At 44.7% G+C, this 24,976-nt stretch overlaps 1 protein-coding gene across 19 annotated transcripts in view; it reads right to left on the reverse strand.

Annotated features, from left to right (window-relative positions):
• herc1 (HECT and RLD domain containing E3 ubiquitin protein ligase family member 1) overlaps positions 1-24,976 on the reverse strand; it is a 278,704-nt gene that overhangs the window by 26,793 nt on the left and 226,935 nt on the right. For all 19 annotated transcript variants that reach the window (XM_052042323.1, XM_052042328.1, XM_052042322.1 and 16 more), the window contains 11 exons: positions 23,237-23,370; positions 22,872-23,072; positions 20,523-20,653; positions 17,763-17,962; positions 8,000-8,120; positions 6,942-7,088; positions 5,585-5,686; positions 2,881-3,054; positions 2,467-2,760; positions 1,413-1,478; positions 1,205-1,330 (listed from right to left, as the gene is read on the reverse strand). In XM_052042323.1, the coding sequence (XP_051898283.1) occupies positions 1,205-1,330; positions 1,413-1,478; positions 2,467-2,760; positions 2,881-3,054; positions 5,585-5,686; positions 6,942-7,088; positions 8,000-8,120; positions 17,763-17,962; positions 20,523-20,653; positions 22,872-23,072; positions 23,237-23,370 (1,696 nt within the window). The remainder of the gene's footprint in view (positions 1-1,204; positions 1,331-1,412; positions 1,479-2,466; positions 2,761-2,880; positions 3,055-5,584; positions 5,687-6,941; positions 7,089-7,999; positions 8,121-17,762; positions 17,963-20,522; positions 20,654-22,871; positions 23,073-23,236; positions 23,371-24,976) is intronic.

Consider the following 24,976-nt stretch of genomic DNA (forward strand, 5'->3'; position numbering starts at 1 on the left):
AACAGTACAGCACAGGAACAGGCCCTCCGGCCCACGATGTCTGTACTCACAACGAAGTCAATTTAAACTCATCCCATCTGCCTGCACGCGGTCCATATCCCTCCATTCCCTGTCTGTTCGCATGCCTGTCTAAATGCCTCTTAAATGTTGCTATTGTCCTCATCCTTCAGCTGTCCTTTTACCTCACCCCTCTCCAACATCCAGATACTCTAACAGTTCTTCAGGTGAAAGAGATTCACTTGCACTTCGTCTAATCTAGTGTACTGCACCTGATACTCACGATGTGGCCTCCTCGACACTGGTGAAATCAAACCCACATTGGATGACCACTTTATGGAGCATCTCCATTCAGTCTGCAGGGGTCACCCAGAGTTTCCACCTGCCCGTTACTTGCAACCTGACCTGTGGCATTCAGCACTATTTCAATGAGGCCCAATACAAGTTTGGGGAGCATCACTTTGTCTTCCATCTGAGCAGGTTCCCAACACCAAATTTAATAATTTCAGGTAATTCAATTTTTCTGGTTGTATCAGAACTGGCCACATCCATACTGTCTGATGTGAGGAGCACTTCTAGCTATTTTAGGTTCAGTAATGGCTCTAGCCTGTATTTCACAGCTTTTACATGTCCCTCTATCTAACTGACCTTGTTGATCTACCAGCTAGACAGTGCTGTTAACAATGGAATCACTTTAGCAATCCTGGATTCATCCTATCAGATGTTGCCTTTGTTTTATCCATTACTCCTCCACCCTCTCTGCCACTTAAAACTAACTTGTTTTCTCACTTTCCTAGTTCTGATGAAGGGTCTTCAACCCGAGATATTAATTCTGTTTCTCTCTCCACAGAAGGTGCCCGGCTTGCTGAGTGTTTCCAGCATTTTCTGTTTATATTTCAGATTTCCAGAATCTGCAGTCTTTTATTTTCAATTACATTTTATTTCTAGTCCTTCTCATTTTGAAGTTACAAAAGCATCTGTCTTATTAATGACAGAAAATGAAGCATTTTCTCAAGGTCCAAAGTTTCAATGCATTTGTAAACTACTTCAGTTTAGAAAACACAGCTCTGTGTATAAAGATTTAGAATTCACAAAAGGATCAAACGGAGTAGTTTCCAAATTTTTACAGCAATCCCCAGCTTTGCATTAATATTCTCTTACTGCATGTTACTTTTACAATTTAACAATTTAAATTCAGAAGTCAAACCTGTTGAGCTTGTGAAAACGAAGGTGCAATAGTTGGTATCATAACATTTCTTCCAGCTTCTGCCAACTGCCCATGACGTCCTGCTCCCCAAAGGTAGACGTCACACTTTCCACCAAGGTGCCAGTCCTAAAAGGATAGGGGATGAGTTCCAATCTTTGCATAAACATTAAACGCAAACAGAAAGTATGCGCACAAAACAAGGGATTACCTCTGGTCTGGATGTTGCCCAGGACATAATTTGTTCATCCATTCCAGTGAACCACTTACTATTGTCCTGCAATTGAGAAGAAATAGCAGGATGTGAAACCTATGCACGTCCTCCAAAGTTCCCACTGAGATGAATTCCATTTTTAAAATAATATTGTATTTATAGAAGTGATTGTATGAAAGGTTTGAAGATATTTATTGAATACAGACCTCAGTCTACTCACAATTTATCATCAAGCTACAAAAGAAAATCTAGTCTAATAACCAATTCCAATCTTCCTTTTTTTTTGTACAGTCTGGCCTCCTGGGCATCTCCCACATAGCCTTACCATTAGCAACACATTACACAGACAAAGAAGCTTAGTCTGATTTCAGATGCCCCTTAAATGCCACATTAGATTAACTCACTCTAAATTCCCTTTGTTCCACCCATTACCCTTCCTCACCTTTTCTGCTACCTTAACTAATCTATTTCTTTTTCTCAGTTCCAATAGGGTCCTGGACCTGAAACATTAACTGCTTCCCTTTCCAGAGATGCTGCCTGACCTGCTGAGTGTTTCCAATATTTTCTGGTTTTATTTCAGATTTCCAGTATCTGCAGATTTCCTATCTAATCTAATTGCCCTTGAAAAGACCGTGCTGAGCAACCTTCTGGAACCAGTGCAGTACTCCCACAGTTCTGATGGATAAGGAAACCCAGAATTTACACCAGCAATTAAGAAGGAACAGTGACATTTCCACATCAAGATGGCCCACAGCCCTTGGTGGTAGAGCTCATGCGTTTGTGTGTGGGGGGGGGGGGGGGGGGGGGGGGGGAGAGGGGTTGCTGATGCACCAGTCTAGGCAAGAACTGTAGTGCATTCTGCAGATGGTACACACTACAGCCACCATAGGTAGTCTGTAGAATAAGCATCAAACTGGAACCGTGGCTTACGTTCATGACATCTGCTGACCTACTCAAGTTATCCTTCCCATTGCAACACATGTTACAATATAAATACATTACTTTCTCTCTCTTAGCACCCATACTCAAATTAAAGAGCCATATATCTTACCATCACATGTGCCAGTTCCTCTTCTGGTACAGGTTCCAGGTCTGGAACAGTGAAGCATTCTGGTAATGGTGCTCCTCTTGCTAATGCCTCTGCAGCCTTAATAGTGGTGGAGAAACATTCCAACCAAGACCATTCCGAGGAGTTCCAGGTGGAAGGGTCAGGTGGACAACCAGTATGATGGGGTGGTATTGGTGGATTACACAAGAGTTGATCCAGTTGAAGGCCCACAGCTAACGAAGCTAAACATTGCATATATGGACTATGGACAAGCTGGTCTCCACATATAACATGAGGCTAAAAAGCAAAAACAAACCATTTGTTAAAATTAATTCGGCTATTTTAGGTATTTTCAGATAAATTTTGGTAAACAATACCAGTACTTTGTCCTGTTCCAATCCTGCTGGGTTTTACTACCTTTTCATATGCATATTGCTCCTGCAACATGATTGGTAACCTTTCCAGAAAGGTCCTCATGCACGGTGCCATGTTTAGTCCAATAACTCCTTGTTTTTTCAGTGCAGTTCTACACGTTGCTAAAACGTGGTTACCAGCTATCCATTCATTGGTGCAGTTTACCACCAACACATCCTATTCAATCAAAGTAAAGCAGTAATCACTCTGATGCATTTTTCACGCAGGAATAGCTGAAATCATCACACTTAATCCCATTTAGTTAATCAGTCAGAACTTTCACAAGCAACACCAATAAACATAAAAAGCAGTGCACAGACCCAGATTCTTGGGCATATTTCATAACTTTTCAACACATTATTTAACTGTTAGAAATCCAACAATCTCCTTTAAGTGGTTTTGATTTTCATGGATGCGGTCCAACAGCTCTTAATGTGAAGGTTCAATCTGTCATACTCACACCCTTCTGGGGATTTGAACAAGCTGGGTGAATAGCTCAGAGGACAATTGTATTGCTGAAGGTGCCATCTTTCAAAGAAAATAAATGTGACACTATTTGGAGACAGTAGATGCTGCCCTGCCCACATTTATCAACCAATATTAACTGATCTTTTCTCTCACTGGTGTCTGTGCTACTTTTGCAGAAATTTGCTTCCGTAGTCACCATATAACACATGATGGGGTGGTATTGGTAGCTTCCCAACGATGCAAAAGCTGCTGTATAAACACAAGTTCTTTTTTTCTCCTACATTGACAAAACAAGTTTACAATTTACATAACTAAATTTACATTTGAATTACATATGGTGTATTATTTCACTTATTGAACATTTGGTATAAAAAGAGTTTAAATGGCAGTTTTGAATCAGTGAAGATCACAGATAAAATATCACACCTGCATTTAATTCTGACAGGCACTATTTTTATGGTACTGTTAACGTTGTGTACATGTTACATCAAGATTATAGCAAGCTTGATAGGGTGTTTGCACGTGACATTTGCTACCCCGAAGTTTAACTCCATTAAGCTGCTATGTAAATGCATTCAACAGCTGTTCATCTTATTAGCCCAAAATGCAAAGCAACTTTCTCCTGTAGTGTAAGGGTGTGCCTAATAGCAATCAATTATCTTTAATAATGTAACCATTGACTAGTTATTCACAGAATTTAACCTTCATACCTCCAAGTTACTAAAATCAACTGGTGTTGATTTTAAGGTTTAATCACTGGTTTCAAATCCCCCACTGCCATTCACCCTAGGTTCCGAGGAGTGAATGTCACCAATAGCCTGTCCTGGTCCAACCACGTAGATGCCACAGCCAAGAAAGCTCACCAGCGCCTCTACTTCCTCAGGAGGCTAAAGAAATTTGGCATGTCCCCTTTGACACTCATCAACTTCAATGCACCATGGCTTGGTATGGTAACTGCTCTGTCCTGGACTGCAAGAAACTGCAGAGTTGTGGACACAGCCCAGAACATAACGGAAACCAGCTTCCCCTCCATGGACTTTGTCTATACCTCTCGCTGCCTTAGTGAAGCAACCAGCAAATCAAAGACCACACCCACCCGGGACATTCTCTCTTCTCCCCTCTCCCATCAGGCAGAAGATACAGGATCCTGAGGGCACGTACCACCAGGCTCAAGGACAGCTTCCATCCTGTTGTTATACGATGAGATGGACTCTTGGCTTCTCAATCTACCTTATGATCTTGCACCTTATTGTCTACCTGCACTGCACTTCCTGTGTAGCTGTGACACTTTACTCTGTACTCTGTTATTGTTTTACCCTGTACTATCTCAATGCACTGTGTAATGAAATGATCTGTATGAACGGTATGCAAGACAAGTTTTTCACTGTATCTCGGTACAAGTGACAATAATAAACCAATACCCTCCTTGAATGGCTTACACTGAACAAATACCTTAAGTCTGGCTTATTTCCCACCATTACCACCCATTCTTTCAGTCATCATGCACCCAGTCTTATCACTTCCTACAAACCTACATTGAGTCCTCAACCCTTGCCACGTTCCAAATCACTTTCCAATGACCCCACACCAGGCGGTATCATTGCTTTAACAGGCAGGAAAACGTGGTCCACAAGAATCATAAGAATTACTTACACTTTAAAAAACAAAACCAAAACCCAGCTCAGATAAACTGCTTTGGGATGTTATTCTATGTTGAACTTGCTATGGTGCATAATGTTCAATACCAGTACACAAGCACTAGTTAAACATTAACAGCATACTAATGACTTCTACTTATTCTTGCTTGTTGCAAACACAGCTTTTTCTTCCCAATGCAACTGGAGCCGACAACTTTGAAATTGTTCTCTTTGACTATTATATTTGAAATGTCCACGTTTAATAGGGCAGTGAGGCAGAGTGGGGAGCATGCAGGTGCAATTGTATTCTACAAAAATGATTTCACAGCTGGGCTCATCCCCTTGTTGAGTACAAATGTTAAAGTGTTTTCCATTAGTCTGAACTAATAGAAGTGCAAAACTACAAACATTAGTGTTGTAATGACTTTGACCACTTCTTGATCTTGTCTTATGACAATGAAGAACATTTGAGGAACTTTTAGTGCAATGACCACTGTCAGTCCGAACAAGCTGATTTAATGATGTAAGATGCAGAATATAAATAACTTTCACAGAACATTTAAAGATAAGCAATTCAACGAAAACCAGATTTTATATCTTACCTTTGATCTAGTGGAACACGCCACAACACCAATATCAGGGATCCAGGCTATGTTCTGAATAGCACCAGATCCTGTCACCACACTCTGTAGTACACTGCCATCCTGTCAGGGACAGAAACAAATACATGAGTAAGATTCCAAACTGAAATGTCTACTGAAGCTGAGTACTTCCAGCATTTTCTGCCTTAATTTTAAATTAGCTCAATGCACAACTGCAGGGGAGGCATCAATCTGTGGTTAGATTTAATTGTAAACACTAAAATTTGCCACGGAATCGGGAGAATTGCATCTCACAATGATTATCTTCAAGTTGTGAATTTCCACAGATGATCAGTAAAGGAAGCAGCAGGGGTTAGAATCCTTAGGTCAGCCCAACAATGGGGGGAACAAATATTTATTAATTTGAGGGCCTACATCTGAAAATGTTTGTAAAATGTATAAATGTAATTATTGGTTCAGGTTTACGATGTCCTGGGAGCCTCTCTGACATTAAGCATTCGCACAGTTAGAAGAAAGGAAGTAAAAGGTGGGAGGGAAGGAGACGGGGAGAGATGGTGACAAAAGAGATTCTGCAGATGCTGGAATCTGGAGCTACACACACACAAAATGCTGGAGGAACTCAGCAGGTCAGGCAGCATCTATGGAGGAAAATAAACAGTGAAGGTTTTGGGTCGAGACCCTTCGTCAGGGAGAGGTGGTGGTTGGAGGCAAGGAGAGAGAAAATCAAAAGGCAAGGCACATTCATTCTGAATATTTTTAAAAAAGACGGTTTATAAATGCAAATCTTACTGTTTTCCATGATATCAGGATGTTACAGCTAATGAAGTACATCATTGTGTTATGTGTACAGTGAACTCCCACAAGCATCAAATGGTAATGACCCGTTTTTAGTGAAGCTGACTAAGCGATAAATGTTAGCAGCATACAAGGGAGAATTACTCTGCTCTTCAGAATAATGACATGGGATGTTTTACATTGATTGTTTAACGTCTCATCTGAAAAACTGACACCTCCGAAACTGTAGTACTGTGCTGGACGGGCAGCCAAGATTCTTCTTCTAACGGATCTGGCCAAACTTCTGACCCAAAGGTCAGAGTGAACTAACTGAGTCATGGCTGAAACCTTAGCAGACATGCAAATTAACTATGTATAAACCAAAATAAGTAAATTTCAACAGAAGAACATGTTTATAAGGTTAGTAGTAAAATTAATTTCAGAGTATGAATTGTCACAATTACTCTACAATGTTTTTGCAAAGGAAGTCTTCCTTAGCACTAAATGGCTTTAAATATTCTGGGTACATTAGCATTTTACAATTACATGAATCAAAAATCCACATGGCAGTCTAATTTCTTACCCTTAGTGACCAAATGTTCATCAGCCCACCAAGTCCTCCAGACACCAAGACCAGCCCGTCAGGGTTGAAGCAAACACTTCTCACTGGAGTGATGTGCCCCTTCAGTTGGTAGATGCATACTGCCTCATCAGCTTTCTTATATCCACTCTTCAAATTCAATTACAATGGGATTAAATATAGTCAATATTAAATAAAGTTTTACAGAAAACTATTACAATGAAAAATGACAATGCTCTATTCAAAAGAATTATAGCCACCACAAAATTAACTAATGTGCTTAAAAGATACATCAAGAAACAATCTGATTACAATATAATTAAACAATTGTAAAATCTTTATACAAGGACCCAGTTTTAACCACAGTTGGAGTTTTGAGCGATAGGAGGCAGGGAAAGTGGAAAACTCTTTTCTTACAGCAGAAATGAAACCGGGTTACTTTAAGTTTAGGGCCTCATCAATATGCTACCAGTTCTACAAGGATTATACATTTAGTAGGTGGTGTGGGGGGAGTGAATGGTGGAACGACTGAGGTCAGGAGAGGCCAAAGCTTTCCTTCTCGTACCTGGGAGAACATCTCTATCCCACCTAGTCCCAAAGGGAAAATAACAGACATGTGTCCTTACTTGGAGATGATCATATACCGATCTGGTGGAGCCTAGGTCGGGAAGTGACAGTGATCTTTCCACTCAGGGTGGAGTTAAAATTGTGATCAGACCCCAACATAAAGGATCCCAGCAACTTTGGCCATGTGCCCTTTGTGGCCAGATGGCAAGGTCCTGTTGATTTACTGACATTGATTTTTAACTACCCTCTGGATAAGTTTCCATCAGATAATCAACCTTCCTCTCCCATCAAACCATCTCCTTCCAAACACGCTGTTTCTTCGAAATAAAAGAATTTTTTGGCAGGCAATTATTATTTTTTTTAAAAGGTTTTATTTAAACTGGGATACGATTAAATTGAAAAGTACAAACATAAGATACCCTTTCAGTATCCCAGCACTAACCCTCTGCTAACAGGGAAAATCCAATAAGTTTTGGAAATTAGAAACAGTTCACCTTTATTTGGTTCTTGGTTCCTTGTTCCCACCATTCATCAGAGCTGCTGGAAGTGGACTGCGATATTTTGGAAACATCCTGGGGAACAGTCCAGACACACACCAAGCCATTCTGACACCCACTAGAGAGAGAGGGGGGGGCGGGAGAGAGAGAGAGAGGGGGGGGCGGGAGAGAGAGAGAGAGGGGGGGGCGGGAGAGAGAGAGAGAGGGGGGGGGCGGGAGAGAGAGAGAGGGGGGGGGGCGGGAGAGAGAGAGAGAGGGGGGGGGGCGGGAGAGAGAGAGAGAGGGGGGGGGCGGGAGAGAGAGAGAGAGGGGGGGCGGGGAGAGAGAGAGAGAGGGGGGGCGGGAGAGAGAGAGAGAGGGGGGGCGGGAGAGAGAGAGAGAGGGGGGGCGGGAGAGAGAGAGAGAGGGGGGGCGGGAGAGAGAGAGAGAGGGGGGGCGGGAGAGAGAGAGAGGGGGGGGGCGGGAGAGAGAGAGGGGGGGGCGGGGAGAGAGAGAGAGGGGGGGGGCGGGAGAGAGAGAGAGAGGGGGGGCGGGAGAGAGAGAGAGAGGGGGGGGGCGGGGAGAGAGAGAGAGAGGGGGGGGCGGGAGAGAGAGAGAGAGGGGGGGGCGGGAGAGAGAGAGAGAGGGGGGGGGCGGGAGAGAGAGAGAGAGGGGGGGGGCGGGAGAGAGAGAGAGAGGGGGGGGCGGGAGAGAGAGAGAGAGGGGGGGGCGGGAGAGAGAGAGAGGGGGGGGCGGGAGAGAGAGAGAGGGGGGGGCGGGAGAGAGAGAGAGGGGGGGCGGGAGAGAGAGAGAGAGGGGGGGGCGGGAGAGAGAGAGAGAGGGGGGGGCGGGAGAGAGAGAGAGGGGGGGGCGGGAGAGAGAGAGAGGGGGGGGCGGGAGAGAGAGAGGGGGGGCGGGAGGAGAGAGAGAGGGGGGGCGGGAGAGAGAGAGGGGGGGGCGGGAGAGAGAGAGAGGGGGGGGCGGGAGAGAGAGAGGGGGGGGCGGGAGAGAGAGAGGGGGGGGCGGGAGAGAGGAGGGGGGGGCGGGAGAGAGAGAGGGGGGGCGGGAGAGAGAGAGGGGGGGCGGGAGAGAGAGGGGGGGCGGGAGAGAGAGAGGGGGGGGCGGGAGAGAGAGAGGGGGGGGCGGGAGAGAGAGAGGGGGGGGCGGGAGAGAGAGAGGGGGGCGGGGAGAGAGAGAGGGGGGGGCTGGAGAGAGAGAGGGGGGGGCGGGAGAGAGAGAGGGGGGGGCGGGAGAGAGAGAGGGGGGGGCGGGAGAGAGAGAGGGGGGGGCGGGAGAGAGAGAGGGGGGGGCGGGAGAGAGAGAGGGGGGGGCGGGAGAGAGAGAGGGGGGGGCGGGAGAGAGAGAGGGGGGGGCGGGAGAGAGAGAGGGGGGGGCGGGAGAGAGAGAGGGGGGGGCGGGAGAGAGAGAGGGGGGGGGCGGGAGAGAGAGAGGGGGGGGCGGGAGAGAGAGAGGGGGGCGGGAGAGAGAGGGGGGGCTGGAGAGAGAGAGGGGGGGGCGGGAGAGAGAGGGGGGGGGGCGGGAGAGAGAGAGGGGGGGCGGGAGAGAGAGAGGGGGGGGCGGGAGAGAGAGAGGGGGGGGGCGGGAGAGAGAGAGGGGGGGGCGGGAGAGAGAGAGGGGGGGCGGGAGAGAGAGAGGGGGGGCGGGAGAGAGAGAGGGGGGGGGAGAGGGGGGCAGGAGAGAGAGAGGGGGGGCGGGAGAGAGAGAGGGGGGGCGGGAGAGAGAGAGGGGGGGCGGGAGAGAGAGAGGGGGGGCGGGAGAGAGAGAGGGGGGGGGCGGGAGAGAGAGAGGGGGGGGGCGGGAGAGAGAGAGGGGGGGCGGGAGAGAGAGGGGGGGGGCGGGAGAGAGAGGGGGGGGGCGGGAGAGAGAGAGGGGGGGGCGGGAGAGAGAGGGGGGGGGCGGGAGAGAGAGAGGGGGGGGCGGGAGAGAGAGAGGGGGGGGCGGGAGAGAGAGAGGGGGGGCGGGGAGAGAGAGAGGGGGGGCGGGAGAGAGAGAGGGGGGGCGGGAGAGAGAGAGGGGGGGCGGGAGAGTAGAGAGGGGGGCGGGAGAGAGAGAGGGGGGGCGGGAGAGAGAGAGGGGGGGCGGGAGAGAGAGAGGGGGGCGGGAGAGAGAGGGGGGCGGGAGAGAGAGGGGGGCGGGAGAGAGAGGGGGGCGGGAGAGAGAGAGGGGGGGCGAGAGAGAGAGAGAGGGGGCGAGAGAGAGAGAGGGGGGGCGGAGAGAGAGAGCGGGGGGCGGGAGAGAGCGGGGGGGCGGGAGAGAGCGGGGGGCGGGAGAGAGCGGGGGGCGGGAGAGAGCGGGGGGCGGGAGAGAGAGGGGGGGGGCGGGAGAGAGAGGGGGGGCGGGAGAGAGAGGGGGGGGCGGGAGAGAGAGGGGGGGGCGGGAGAGAGAGGGGGGGGCGGGAGAGAGAGGGGGGGGGCGGGAGAGAGAGGGGGGGGCGGGAGAGAGAGGGGGGGGGCGGGAGAGAGAGAGGGGGGGCGGGAGAGAGAGAGGGGGGGCGGGAGAGAGAGAGGGGGGGCGGGAGAGAGAGGGGGGCGGGAGAGAGAGGGGGGGGGGGGGGAGTGTGGGGGGGCGGGAGAGAGAGAGGGGGGCGGGAGAGAGAGAGGGGGGCGGGAGAGAGAGAGGGGGGCGGGAGAGAGAGAGGGGGCGGAGAGAGAGAGGGGGCGAGAGAGAGAGAGAGAGGGGGCGAGAGAGAGAGAGAGAGAGAGGGGGCGAGAGAGAGAGAGAGAGGGGGCGAGAGAGAGAGAGAGGGGGCGAGAGAGAGAGAGAGGGGGCGAGAGAGAGAGAGAGGGGGCGAGAGAGAGAGAGAGGGGGCGAGAGAGAGAGAGAGGGGGCGAGAGAGAGAGAGAGGGGGCGAGAGAGAGAGAGAGGGGGCGAGAGAGAGAGAGAGGGGGCGAGAGAGAGAGAGAGGGGGCGGAGAGAGAGAGAGAGGGGGCGAGAGAGAGAGAGAGGGGGCGAGAGAGAGAGAGAGGGGGCGAGAGAGAGAGAGAGGGGGCGAGAGAGAGAGAGAGGGGGCGAGAGAGAGAGAGAGGGGGCGAGAGAGAGAGAGAGGGGGCGAGAGAGAGGAAGGAAGGAATAAAACAGTATATTCTATTAAACTGTACTCAATAATTTTCACATTAAGTGAACAGTCTACTTGTTTCAAATCAGGCATTTAGGACACCTATTTTGAATTTGTAGTTGCTGATAATCCAGTCACCTGCAAGTAAGCTGTGAATCCCATCTTTATACATGGGAATCTACTCTCTGATCCTTTGCGGGTTAGATGTTTAGACTACAAGGAATCTAAATATTAATAGCATTTAAAAACATTTAAAAACTCTGACAACATAGACAGTTAATAACACTGGCCCATATAAGTCACTCCATTACATCATTTGAGACCCAGCCACTTCTCAGGGCCTTGTTGCTCAACTCTACGACCTTTTGGATTTGGCTGATTAGTTCAAGCGAGCAGTGAGCACAAGCTGCAGGTCCTGGCAATGAAGTCCAGGCTTACACAGTAAGCAAGCATCTTTATTTTTTAAGCAGACTGTGAAATGTGATGTGAGAGTTGTCTCTTCTTGATGAGATGGATCCTTCAGGCAAAATTTCAAGTTCCTTGATCACAGGTTATGAAGTACAGTACTTCTTATGGGCAGCAAATTAATATTACTGCTCGGTCACCAGCTGCAAATAATTCCAACTTAATGATAATCAGACATGGGTCAACCAATTACCCTTAACCCTCCTCATCAGTACAAGTCTTCTGCTTATAACATCCACATCATGTGAAAGCCCCAAATACATTGCTGCTGGAGCCCTCCCTCAGCAAGGATTTCTAATAAAAGGTCATAGAAAGTATAGGGGGAATATGACCTCTAAGTGTATAACAGCCATGTAACCAGTGTCACGACTAATTTGTATGCAGCACTAACAGACCTTGGAGCAAAGTAGACAGTGATCAGACTGGCAAATTGTTTTGTGACTTCATTATCAGCAGTTCAGATTATTCATGAAATAACCTGAACTGCAACTGGCCATTGGATAATCAAAAACAGCACAATACATGCACTGCATAGCCTGGAAACAGGCCCTTCAGCCCAACTTGTCCATGCTGACCAAGAAGCCCATCTAAGTTAGTCCCATTTGCATCATATTTCATAGAATGATCCAGAACCAGTGGAAACTAATTGGTATCAACATTCTGAGCAGGACTGCAAGGAAAAGAATCTGAACTTCATTTTGATCTGCTGAAAAATTATTGTTTATTGTTCAATCGATGAGTACTTCTCAATATTACAATCGGTGAATCACATGCTGAAGATTCCATGAATTACTCATTAACATGCCAACATACAGCCATAAGGCACCCAGTACATCAGTGCTTAGGCTAAATCATGTACAAATGAAGCAATCATATGCCTGTAATGTGGGAAGTCAAACAGTACTTATTCTGACTAAGGGCCTCTGACCTGAAACATTAACTCTGTTTCTCTTTCCACAGATGCTGCTCGACCAGCTGAATGTTTCCAGTGTTTTGTGTTTTCATTTCTGCACTTATCACCTAGCTTCCACATCAGCTCAGAATATAATGACGTTGAATTGGAACAAACATATTTATTGTAATGAACATCTAAACAGGTGATTAGTATATCCGTGATATGTCCTATTTCAACTTTTATTACTAATGGTATTAATGATGTTTGAAAGGATATGACATCATCAGTGCATCAAGAACCTGGGCTTTTGTGATCCATTACCATTAATCACTGTGCTTCTCCTGGTCATACAATCTCAGGAAAGCTGTTTGACCTTACTTGGCTTTGTATCTTTATCTTACAGGCTCTCTAGTTAATTTACGTCACTGATGACCCAAGAGATTACCAATAGCCAATTAAAGCCTTTGAGTTACTGAGGTTATTTGTGCATCCATTATCTTCGAAGCCTTTTCCAGTTAAAAACTAAAACGGCTTCAGGAATACTGCATGAAAACAAACTACTGCAGATACTGGAAGGATTAAGATCACTACCTCAAAGGCTGGGAACAAATCAGAGAGTGAGCAGCATTTTTGTTTCTAACTTTCAGCATCTGTCGTATTTTGAATTACGTTTCATTAAATATACTTAGCTGGTGCCATAGAGTCACAGAGTACTACAGCGCAGAAACAGGCCCTTCGGCCCACATAGTCCATGCCGACCTGACCTTCTGCCTAGTCCCATCACCCAGACCATATCCCTCCAAACCCCTCCCTTCTATGTACCTATCCAAATATCTCTTAAATCTTACAACTGAACCTGCGTCTACCACTTCTGCTGGCAGCTTGTTCCACACTTGCACCACCCTCTGAGTGAAGTCGGCCCCCCTAAAATTCCCCTTATATATTTCACCTTTCACCCTAAGCCTATGACCTCTAGTTCTAGTCTCACCCAACCTTAGGGTGAATGCATGCAGGCTTTTTCTCCTATCTATACTCTTCATAATTTTGTACACCTCTAGAAGATCTTCCCTCATTCTCCTGTGCTCCAGGGAATAAGGTCCTAACCTAGTCAACCTATCCCTGTAACTCAGGTCCTCAAGTCCCAGCAACATCCTTGTAAATTTTCTCTGCACTCTTTCAAGCTTACTGATATCTTTCCTGTAAGTAGGTGACCAGAACTGCACACAATACTCCAAATTCGGCCTCACCAACATCTTATACAACATCCCAACTCCTGTACTCAATGCCCTGATTTATGAAGGCCAAAGTGCTAAAAGCTCTCTTTACGACCCTGTCTACCTGTGACAACACTTTCAAGGAACTATGGATCTGTATTCCCAGGTCTATTTGTTCTACCGCACACCTCAGAGCCCTACTATTCACTGTGCAAGTCTTACCCTGGTTTGTCCTCCCAAAGTGCATCACCTCACACTTGTCTGCATTAAATTCCATCTGCCGTTTTTCAGCCCATTTTCCTAGCTGGTGCAGATCACGCCACAAGCTTTGATATCCTTCCTCGCTGTCCACTACGCCCCCAATCTTGGCATCATCTGCAAATTTTCTGATCCAGTTTACCACACTATCTCAGTCATTAATATAGATGATAAACAACAATGGTCCCAGCACCAATTTCTGTGGCACACCACTAGTCACAGGCCTCAAGTCAGAGAGACAACCATCTACTACCACTCTCTGGTTTCTCCCGCTAAGCCAACATTGAATTCAATTGGCTACCTCATCCTGAATGCCAAGCGACTTAACCTTCTGGAGCAGCCTCCTCAAAGGTCTGGCTAAAGTCCATGTAGACAACGTCCACTGCCTTTTCCTCATTGACCTTCTTGGTAACCTCCTCAAAGAACTCTATTAGATTGGTTAGACGTGACCTACCATGCACAAAGCCATGTTGACTACCCCTAATCAGGCCCTGTCTATTCAAATATTTATATATCCTGTCCCTCAGAATACCTTCCAATAATATACCCACAACTGACATCAGGCTCACCGGCCTATAATTTGCCGGCTTATTCTTAGAGCCTTTCTTGAACAACGTAATAATATTAGCTATCCTCCGGTCCCTCACCTGGGGCTAAGGACATTTTAAATATCTTTGCCAGGGCCCCTGCAATTTCTGCACTAGCCTCCCACAAGGTCTGAGGGACGGTGTATGGGCCCTGGGGATTTATCCACCTTCATTCGCCTTAAGACAGCTAAGCACCTCCTCTTCTGTAATCTGGATATGGTCCATGACATCCCTACTCTTTTGCCTCAGTTCTATAGTCTCTGTGTTTGTCTCCAGAGTAAATACGGATGCAAAAATTTCATTTAAGATCGCGCCCATCTCTTTCTGCTTCATACTGATCTTCAAAAGGACCAATTTTGTCCCTTGCTACCCTTTTGCTCTTAATATAGCTAATAGAAAGCCTTGGGATTCTCTTCAGTCCTAAAGGAGGGTCCTGACCAGAAACGTTGACCGCCTGCTTTTCTCCATGGATGCTGCCTGGCCTGCTGAGTTCCTCTAGCATCATAGCATTTTCACCTAGATTCCAGCATCTGCAATCCTTTGTTTCTCTTGGGATTCTCTTTCACCCTGTCTGCCAGAGCAACCTCATGTCCTCTTTTTGCCCTCCTGATTTCTCTCTGAAGTGTTCTCTTGCATTTCTTATACTCCTCAAGTGCCTCATTTGATCCTAACCGCTTATACCTGATATGCGCCACCTCCTTTTTCTTTACTAGGGTCTCAAAATAACCAAGGTTCCCTAAACCTGTAAGCCTTGGCTTTTATTCTAGCAGGAACACAGAGATTCTGTACTCTTCAGTATTTCACTTTTGAAAGCCTCCCACTTACTGAGCATCTCTTTGCCAGAAAACAGCCTATCCCAATCCACACCTGCCAGACCCATTCTGATGCCATCTAAATTGGCCTTACTCCAATTTAGAATCTCAACCCGAGGACTAGTCCTATCCTTCTCCATAACTATCTTGAAACTAATGGAATTATGATCACCAGATCCAAAGTGTTCCCCTCCACATACTTCTGTCACCCACCCTGTCTTATTCTTTAAGAGGAGATCTAGCATCATGCTCTCTCTAGTTGGGATCTCTACATATTGAGTGAGGAAACTTTCCTGAACACATTTGACAAACTCTATCCCATCCAATCTCTTTACAGTATGGGAATCCCAGTCAATATGTGGAAAGTTAAAATCACCTACTATCACAATCTTATTTTTCTTGCAACTGTCTACTATCTCTCTACAAATGTGTTCCTCTAAATCCCACTAACTACTGGGAACTCTATAATATAATCCAATTAACGTGGTATGTCCTCTCTGAGCACTGCCGTGACATTTTCCCTAATGAATAATGCCACCCCTCCCCCTTTAATACCTCCCTCTCTATCATGTCTAAAACATCAGAGCCCTGGAACATTGAGCTGCCAGTCCTGCCCCTCCTGCAACCAAGTCTCACTAATGGCTACAACATCATAATTCCACATGCTGATCCATGCTCCAAGTTCATCTGCCTTACCTACAATACTCCTCGCATTGAAATAGACGCATCTCAGAACATTAGTCCCACCATATTCATCAACCTGTTGATTTGTCTCTCTGCTTGTAAACATCTACTTACCCCACAGTCACTCCACTTGCTGCCCTGCCATTTGGATTCCCACCCCCCTGCAACTCTAGTTTAAACCCCCCACCAATTCCGAGCAGCACTAACAAATCTTCCCGCAAGGATATTGGTCCTCCTCCAGTTCAGGTGCAAACCGTCCCATTTGTACCGGTCCTACCTGCTCTGGAAGAGAGCCGAATGATCCAAAAATCTGAAGCCCACCCTGCTGCACCATCTCCTTAGCCATATGTTAAACTGGACTATCCTCCTATTTGTCTCGCTTCCTTGCTATTTCATATCACCCGACAAATGAACAATCCTCCCCTTGCAGTTCCAATGTTTAAAATGTCATTAAACATTACAAACAGTGTAAACAGGAATACATTTATTTATATCATGGTGTATAAGATGTCTCAGAACTTTCTGTAGAAGTACTCCTTCAAAGAGTGGTAGCAAAGGTCAGTTTGGGTTATACCTTTGTATCAGCAATTGTCAGGTTGTTTTCCGACAGGGTTCTGCTAGTAGCACATAATTTCAGAATTACCATGATTACATTGAAGTTCAAGGGCTGTCATGCCACTGATGTCCAACATTCAGACATCCGGTGAATGAACAAAAAAAACATTTTATAAATAAAGCATTTATTTTCATAACTTAAAAATCCCACCATGGGCTTGGCCTACCATATTTTTACAACCTCCATTACCAAATGCTAGTGTTATCCAAATGCCGTCTACTTTGTCACTCACTCCCAATCATCCACTTCACCATCAGTTGAGCAGCTTTCAATAATATGTCTACCATCCCCATGCCCTTGGAACTTCCTTTGCAAGCCTCTTGGCCCTTACTCCTCAACATTTGCCTAACTTGGTACACAGTTACTTTTCTGCTCTTACTGGTTCCAATACATTCAATCAGTAACCATGAAATGTCATGAGGCACTTATTCTATTAAAAATGTTATATAAATGCGCCATTTAATCCATGTATTGATTATAATCTCCATGTTGGAACCTTTAAATCTCAAACTTCTTTAGTTTATTAAGCATACTATACACACTTTTCATTTGCCAGCCAGGATGGAAAGGCTACATTTCTCTTCATATGATTTTGACCACTTGCTTAGTATCCCATTCCAACTCCCACTTTGTTTGGTACCACTTGGAAACTTCATTGTCCTGCGGTGAGATTAGGTTATCTATATTTACCAGGAATAAGAGGGAACTCAGTAGACCCCCAAGGGTGGTCCACTCAATGCCTTCTTCACTATAATTCTCTTCCACTCACAAGTATCCCCTACATACTTCCCTGAAGTCCATGAATCCCAGTTGCAAAGATTTTCTTGGAGGGTACTTTAAAAGCCCCTTGGAAGACATTAACACTTCTTCCCCTTCTCAAATTAATTTTGACCTACAAGACAACTTATTTGGAACAGTTCAGCAGCATACAACCAAAACCACATAGACAAGCAAAATTGGTTTGAAAAGATATTTAAAGGAAGTCCTGTAATTAACATTAAGTAATAAACGACAGCTGGATGGCAACACATAACATTATTAGGTAAAGAATTATTCCATAATGACACTCTTGCTATTATCCAAAATAACATCCTGAGCATAGATTTCTGAGTGAATACTTAATCAATGAAAATACAAAGGATTTGTATTTGAGAGTGTAGACCTTGATATCTACCTGGCCAACATGAGCCGCAGCTTGAATCCCTTTCCCAGATGACTGCACCAGGTGACGTTATTCACCAATGCCGGATGAGAGAGCTTGTGTAAACAATGCCAGCTGCCACCTACAAAATTCCATAATTTGATGGTAGTTTCTTTGGCACAGCTCATAAGCATTTGCCCTAATGGATCCCACTTCATACAAGTGATACTTTCCTAGTGCACAGAGGAAACAGAAAAAAAAATACATACAAGGGTTACATTTTGTTATTTTCAAAGATATATAATTTTACTTAAATTTTCAAATAAAAATGATCTGCAAATTTATGCCAACATTCTAACTTTATCTTGCTATTGATACCATAGATTTTTGCATAGTATTCTTTTATGATACTACTAAAAATATACAGAGGTACCAAGAAACCATCAGTAACCTAATAGGCACCCTCACATAGAGGAGATTATGGTGAAGGAGACGGGTTAGCCTGGATATTTAAAAAAAATGAACAAATGCAGTAGAGATGAAAGACCTTAGCTCAGAAAATCACAGAGAAGAATCAGTTTGGGTGGAGCTAAGGTACAGCAAGGGGCAGAAAACATTGGTGGAAGTTACCCACAGGTCTCTTCAACAGCAGTGGTAATGCAGAGCACAGTAACAGGGATAACACAACAATAATGGGGAACTTTATGTATAAAATAGACAAATTATCAGTATAAATGTGAAGGACAAATTCATGGATTACATAAGAGAGATTTTCAGATCAGACTCATGAGATGCCAATGAGGGAAGAGGCTATGTTAGATCGTGTTGTGTAATGAGAAAGGGTTAATTACTTCAAGGACCTTCAGGGAACAGTGAAAGGACCATAATATGATAAAATTTTATATAAAAATTGAAGTGAATTTTTTCAGTCTGGATCCAGGGTGTTAAATCTGAAAAAAGTAAATTATGAAGGCTCATGGCTTGAGTTGGCTATGGGAGTGGGAAACTGCATTAAAAGGTATGGCTGTAAAGGAGCTTTGGCCAACACTTAAATAGTTAGAGTTTATAGGTAATATATCTCACTAACGCAAAGAAAAAACAGCAGGAAATATTCCTGCTACAGCTAACAAGGTAATGATTGTATTAGATCAAAGGGAAAGGCTTGTAATGTTTGCCAAAAAAAGCAGTAAGCCTAAGGGTTTGAAAAATTTCAGAATTTTTTTGGTCCTCCCTTGAATTAAGGAGGAAAGGTAAAATAGAGTAGTAGTGAGAAACATAAAAGATTGTAAAAGCTTCTTATAGATATGTAACACAGAAAAGATTAATGTTAATTTGGGCCCATAACAGATTGCAATTAGGGGAATTTATATTGGGGAATAAGGAAATGGCAGAGAAATTAAACAAATATTTTTGAATGTGCCCTCATGGAAGACCCAGAAAACCTCTTCAAAACATTGAAGTACAGGCCTAGAGTGAATGAGGAATTCAAAGAAATTAGCATTAGTAAAAAAAAAATTAGCACTGGAGAGATTAATTAAGCTTAAAGCTGATAAATCCCCAGGATCCGATGACCTGTTTCCTGGGATTTTGAAGGAATGAACTATAGAGGCAGTGGTTGTCATCTTCCAAAATTCCATAGATTCTAGGATGGTTCCAACAAGGTAACAAATGTATCATCACTATTTAAGAAAGAGGAAGAAAACTACAGACTAGTTAGCCCAACATCAACAGTAGGCAAAATTCTAGAATCCATCATTGATAAAATAGTATCCGAGCATTTAGAAATTAATAATAGGATTAAGCAAAGTCATCACTGATTTATGAAAAGGAAATCATGTTTGACAAATCTTTGTGAATTTTGAGTTTGTAACGAGCAGAATACTTAATAGCACAATTGATACAACTTCCATAACTCTCACAAGTACAGAATTCTGAGGATTCTTGCCCCTCAGAGTGAAGAAATCTACCCTCATCTCTGTCTGAAATGCATGACCCATATTATTCTGGAAATACTGAGTACCGTGACTTAACCAAGTCACTGTAGTCACATCCCACCTGCAGCATTTTGCTTCCAGCAGCCACCAGCCCTCTAATGCATTGCATTCATTATTGTCGGTATAATTTACAAATTCCGGAGTATCAAAGGCCCCTTGCAACATCAAGTCAAACTTTGCCCACTACATCCCAACATCATATTTTAAATCTTCTGGCTCCAACTCCTCTAAGATATTGACACAATTAACAATTTATTCTTCCATTTACCTCTCCCTACTATTAGTAAGGACCCTTGGGATTTGTACATCTACATCATCCTCACTTTCTCTAAACATTTCCTTTACCTCCTTAAGTATTACTCTTAAAAGGAGGAAGTAACAAAATTTGTTCCAAGTCTGCCGGTTCTGTCTTGGGTTCGTAGTATTGCTAATTCTTTTAAATGGCTTAAAAGTACGTTGGTTACTGCAGTAGTTTCCACTGCAATTTTCATGTTTAAAAGGTCAGATCTCGAGTATGAAACTACATTGCTGCTAGCTGCCTGTCAAATGTCACCTCTCTCCAGCACCATCTTTGAAATCATTACTGACACTTTAGTATTCTGCTCCACACTTGAAACAAACACACGCATGTGCAGTCTCACATTGCAACCCATTAATCATTTGGATGAGTTGAAGTGGTAGTCACTGATCCTGATCACTAAGAGAGTCAGAGATTGGGGAGAGGGAGAGATGTGAAAAAGTTGGCTGCTGCAATGCACAGGAACAGCTCAGTGCCAGAATTCTGGATTTTTAAACCTACCTTGTGTGCATCGATCATAACAACTGTTCCTTTCTCCAGAGGCTCTTTTGTGCCAATCAGCATTTTCCCATCTGCGTATCCCACCACAAATGGCTTGTCTTCACTATACCATGCGATAGCCATTACAGCAACTAGAGGCAGCAAACAGCAATTGTAAAAACATCCCATACACCTGAACAGGTATTCACCTACAAACATTCTACTCCAAAACTTCATTGTAATCATTTCGCAAATGGAAATGATCAAATCGACAAATTTGTACAAGGAAAGAAAATGGGTAAAATTAATCAGAAGTAAGACCAACTGTTTTTCCAAAAGCAATTGCTTATTTAGAACTTAGGAGGTTCAACTTGGCATAAAACAGATTTCCTCAGCTCGTCAAAGTAAAGACAACTTTTGGCAATACTGCCTCTTTACACTTTGATGCTTTGTTCGGGTAATCTTATCCCAGCTGTGCTGGCTACACCCTCAGTCTCTGAAGCACCAGGGAGAGAGTCATGAGCCTTGAAAGAGCATTCAAGTATTCTAGCCTAATTCCAACACACATTACATTTATCAGAGAATAACAAAAAGATATCAAGGTATGAAATTGGAACTCCCGATTGCTCTAATAGCTTCGCCTTGATCACAGTATCAAGACCCTTGATCACAGTATCTCAACTGTGAGATATAATTGGCTTTAATGCCTGGGCAGTGAAGAGTGGGGTGAATACTGGACAGATTTTGAACTCTTTGACCCTCCTGAAAGCAAGTGTACCTGGATCCTAAATGAGGATAGGATCTGGCTGTTATGATCATAACCTAAATAGTTCACAACTGAGGGTTACACATGAATAATGGCCACAAGGAAAAATTGCAAAGGGTGGCTGTTATTGGGACAGGGAATGGCATGGGAGGAAGTGGCTACTTCCAACACTTTCAGATGCAAGAACTAGAGTTTTCTTTCAACCTTCCTACAAACAAAAACTAAATATGCTCTAATCACATCTTTTCACATAAGGGAAACAAATAGTTATTTGGGAGGAAACAAATTTACAAACACAAGAGCACAATTTAACACATGACGTTATAGCTAGCTTTTTACTTTGGTGACCCAGTATTAAATTCCACTGCCTTCTCTCTCCATTTAGTCTAGTATCTCTGAAGAGTTAAATGGTTAATAGCTCAGGTCAAAGCTCTTTCAATTGAACTGTTAACTCTCACTTTTTTCCTCAGATGCTACATGGCCTTGGGCAATTGTAACAATTTCTGCTTTAATTTTTGCTTTAGTCCTAGAGTATCTTCTGTTGCAAATATTTTATACTGTTTCCTCTTCAAAGATGGTGGTCACTGACTTGGTCAGTATTCTGGCACATCTTTCTCTGTCCCAATTATTATAAGCTGCTGACTCAAGGGACGACTACGGGGCAGAGGGTTGAAAGAGTACTGGGGGTTGAAGGTGGAGAACCACTCAATGTGGGGGGGGGGGGGGGGGGCGGAGATGGTGGTGGTGGAGGGAATCAAATGAAGATTGGGTTTATGAACAGAAAGGATCAAGGGGAAGTAGCCAGAGGATTGGGGGGAGGGGTTGGGGGGGGGGCATTAGCAACAGGATGTGTGTGGTGGTTAGGAAATACTATTCATACTAATCAGAAAGTGAGCTTGAAAAGGGAAAATTCAGATTTAATAGGCCATTCCATCTGTGCGACCATTGCAAGAAAATGTTTATATAGAAAAGACCTAAATATTCTCAAACTCCACCTTTTATTATCACAGTGCATTAAAAAGCGCCACATCTTGCCTATCCAATAAAAACCTGAACCATGAAGAACACTACTGATGAAGGAATAGAATACAAACATATGTATCTAGTTCAGTCTCTTCGAGATACTAAAACCTTGTGACTGACATTCAGTCGAACTAAGTGTGACCCTCCAAATAGCGAAAAACCTTTTGGTGTACTTGTTTGAGTGGACATGCCCATGAGTTATTTCTCTTTCTCCAAAAAGGTTCCTCTTAGTATGAGCAAACCAGTAAAATCATCTTTGTTGGGCCAACTTTCAACGAGGTAAGACCAGAAACACAGGACTGAGCAAAGTGAAACTTTTGTAAGGATGGTGGGTTAAGCTGTACATGGGAGATGAATGCATCTTTACCCCCAATATCTGAATTTTGCCAGCCCTGTTAACTTAACACGAAATCTTAAATAAGAGAGATTCGGCAAAAATAAAAACCAAAGTATCTGCCAATATTCACTACATTGAGGCTACCTATGAAAACCTCTGGAGCAGGGTCAATAGACTAGTTTGAATAAGAATTAGAAACAGGCGGAATAACTAAGACAGACAAAATTCCAGAAGGGACGCTTACCATCCTTCCTATAGCAATGCTCGAGTTCAAGTCGGTGCATGGTAGAGGAGTCCACCACCTCAATGAGCCCCAGAGATCCATCCATCCGCCCAACAAGTAGAACTTCTAAAGTGTCACCTGCCCAGCTTGCTACTGGACCTTCTTCAGGCCAGGCAAGAGCAGACACCCAGTGTGGCTGGACATCCAAAAGTCCCTTGCCTCCTGCAGAAGAAGAAAAAAATGGCTAAGAGTATGGAGTTTCCATCAAGAAAACAGGCAGAAGTTTGTGGTGCTCCATTTTAGTTTTACACTTACTAATATCACATGGAATGATTCAAAATTTTACGAAGGCAGCTTTAAAGGAGATAAAAAATCAGGTGTCATACCAGTGACTTGCCAGATGTTGACCGCCTTTTCTAATGCTGCTGCAATGTATTTTCCGCTAACGCTCCAGCAAATAAGAGACAAATTCGGATCACAAGGAGATCCCAGACAGCCCAGGTCCTCCGAACTACTTTCTCTGTTTAAAAACAAAGCAATTTTCACCTTTACTTGTTAGGCAGAATGCCTTTTACTTGTTTACTGCAAAAAATCCATAGGAGTGGTTATTCAGCTGGAGCAATTATACAGACACATTCAACTTCCACCAAGCTGAAACAACTGGATTGATAAGCAAACCCATCTGAATCACTAAGGTGATCAAGGGAAAGAAATCTGCCAGCCTTATCAGACCCCCAGCAATGTGCCCCATCCTTACACGATCTCTGAAGTGCCTATCAAGTCATTCACTGGTATCTATTACAGAACATACATAACAATTAAAAGTGACAGATCTTTGACCTTGGCACCAGATTTGACAAAGGCACACCCAGACTAGTCCACCCTGCAAAGTCCACCTTGTTTTCACCAATATCCAAGGAAATGTGTTAGAACTGGAAGAGCTATCCCACAGCCTAACCGAGGAACATGGAGACACAGGAGTCCGTAGATGCTGGGGTCTGGAGCGGGAAAAAAATACACGCTGCTGGAGGAAGTCTGACCCTCTGTCAGGATACCTTTGCCTCCACAGATACTGTCTGACACCCCCACCCCCGAGTTCTTGCAGCAGCTTGTATTTTGTTAACTGAGGAACAGCCTGGCTTCACTATATTCAGACTTTTCCAGCCAATGTCCCAGATGCCTCAAACACAGTACCTGGTATATTCCATTCAACAGCAGTTGGGTGACCATCAGGAAAGATAGAGAGGGTAGACAGATACTGGATTCATTTGTGGCCATTCCGCTGGAAAACAAATATACCATTTTGGCTACTGTTGGGGTGGGGAGTTGGGTGGGGAGAATGACGGTTCAGCAGAAAGCTGCAGCAGCAGCCAGGTCTGTGGCACCAGGAGTGGCTCTGAGGCTCAGCAGGGAAGGATGAAGGCAAAACTGACTATAAGTGATAGGATACGATAGTTAGGGGAGCAGACAGGAGACTCTGTGGCCACAAAAGCGACTCTGGGATGGTGTGTTGCCTCCCTGGTGCCAGGATTGAGGATGTCTCTGAACAGTTGAAGAACATTCTCAAGGGGAAGGGCGAGCAACCAGAAGTCATTGTGCACTTCGGCACAAATGACATGGGTAGAAAAAGGGATGAGGTCCTGTTGAGTGAATATAGGGAATTAGGAAAGAGGTTAAAAAGCAGGACCAAGAGGGGTAATCTCTGGATTACTCCCTGTGCCATGATCTAGTGAGGGCAAGAATAGGAAGATATGGCAGATGAATGCATGGCTGAAGAGTTGGTGCAGGGGGCAGGATTTCAGTTTTTGGACCATTGAGATCTCTTCTGAGACAGAGGTGACCTGTAAAAGGAGGGACAGGTTACACCTGAACTGGAAGGGAACCAATATTCTGGCAGGCAGATTTGCTAGTGCTACTAGGGAGGGTTTAAACTAGATTGGCAGGGAGGTAGGATCCAAATCAGAAGGCAGATGGGACGCTGGAGGTTGAGACAGAATTCAATGCCAGTAAAGTCAGTAGACAAGACAGGCAGTAGCATGGCAGGGAGCAGGGAAAGACTTGGATTAAATTGCATTTATTTCAATGCAAGAGACCTGACAGGTAAGGCAGATGAACTTGGGAATGGA

The sequence above is a fragment of the Pristis pectinata genome, chromosome 32, assembly GCF_009764475.1.
Source record: "Pristis pectinata isolate sPriPec2 chromosome 32, sPriPec2.1.pri, whole genome shotgun sequence".
In the NCBI taxonomy this organism is placed as follows: Eukaryota; Metazoa; Chordata; class Chondrichthyes; order Rhinopristiformes; family Pristidae; genus Pristis; species Pristis pectinata.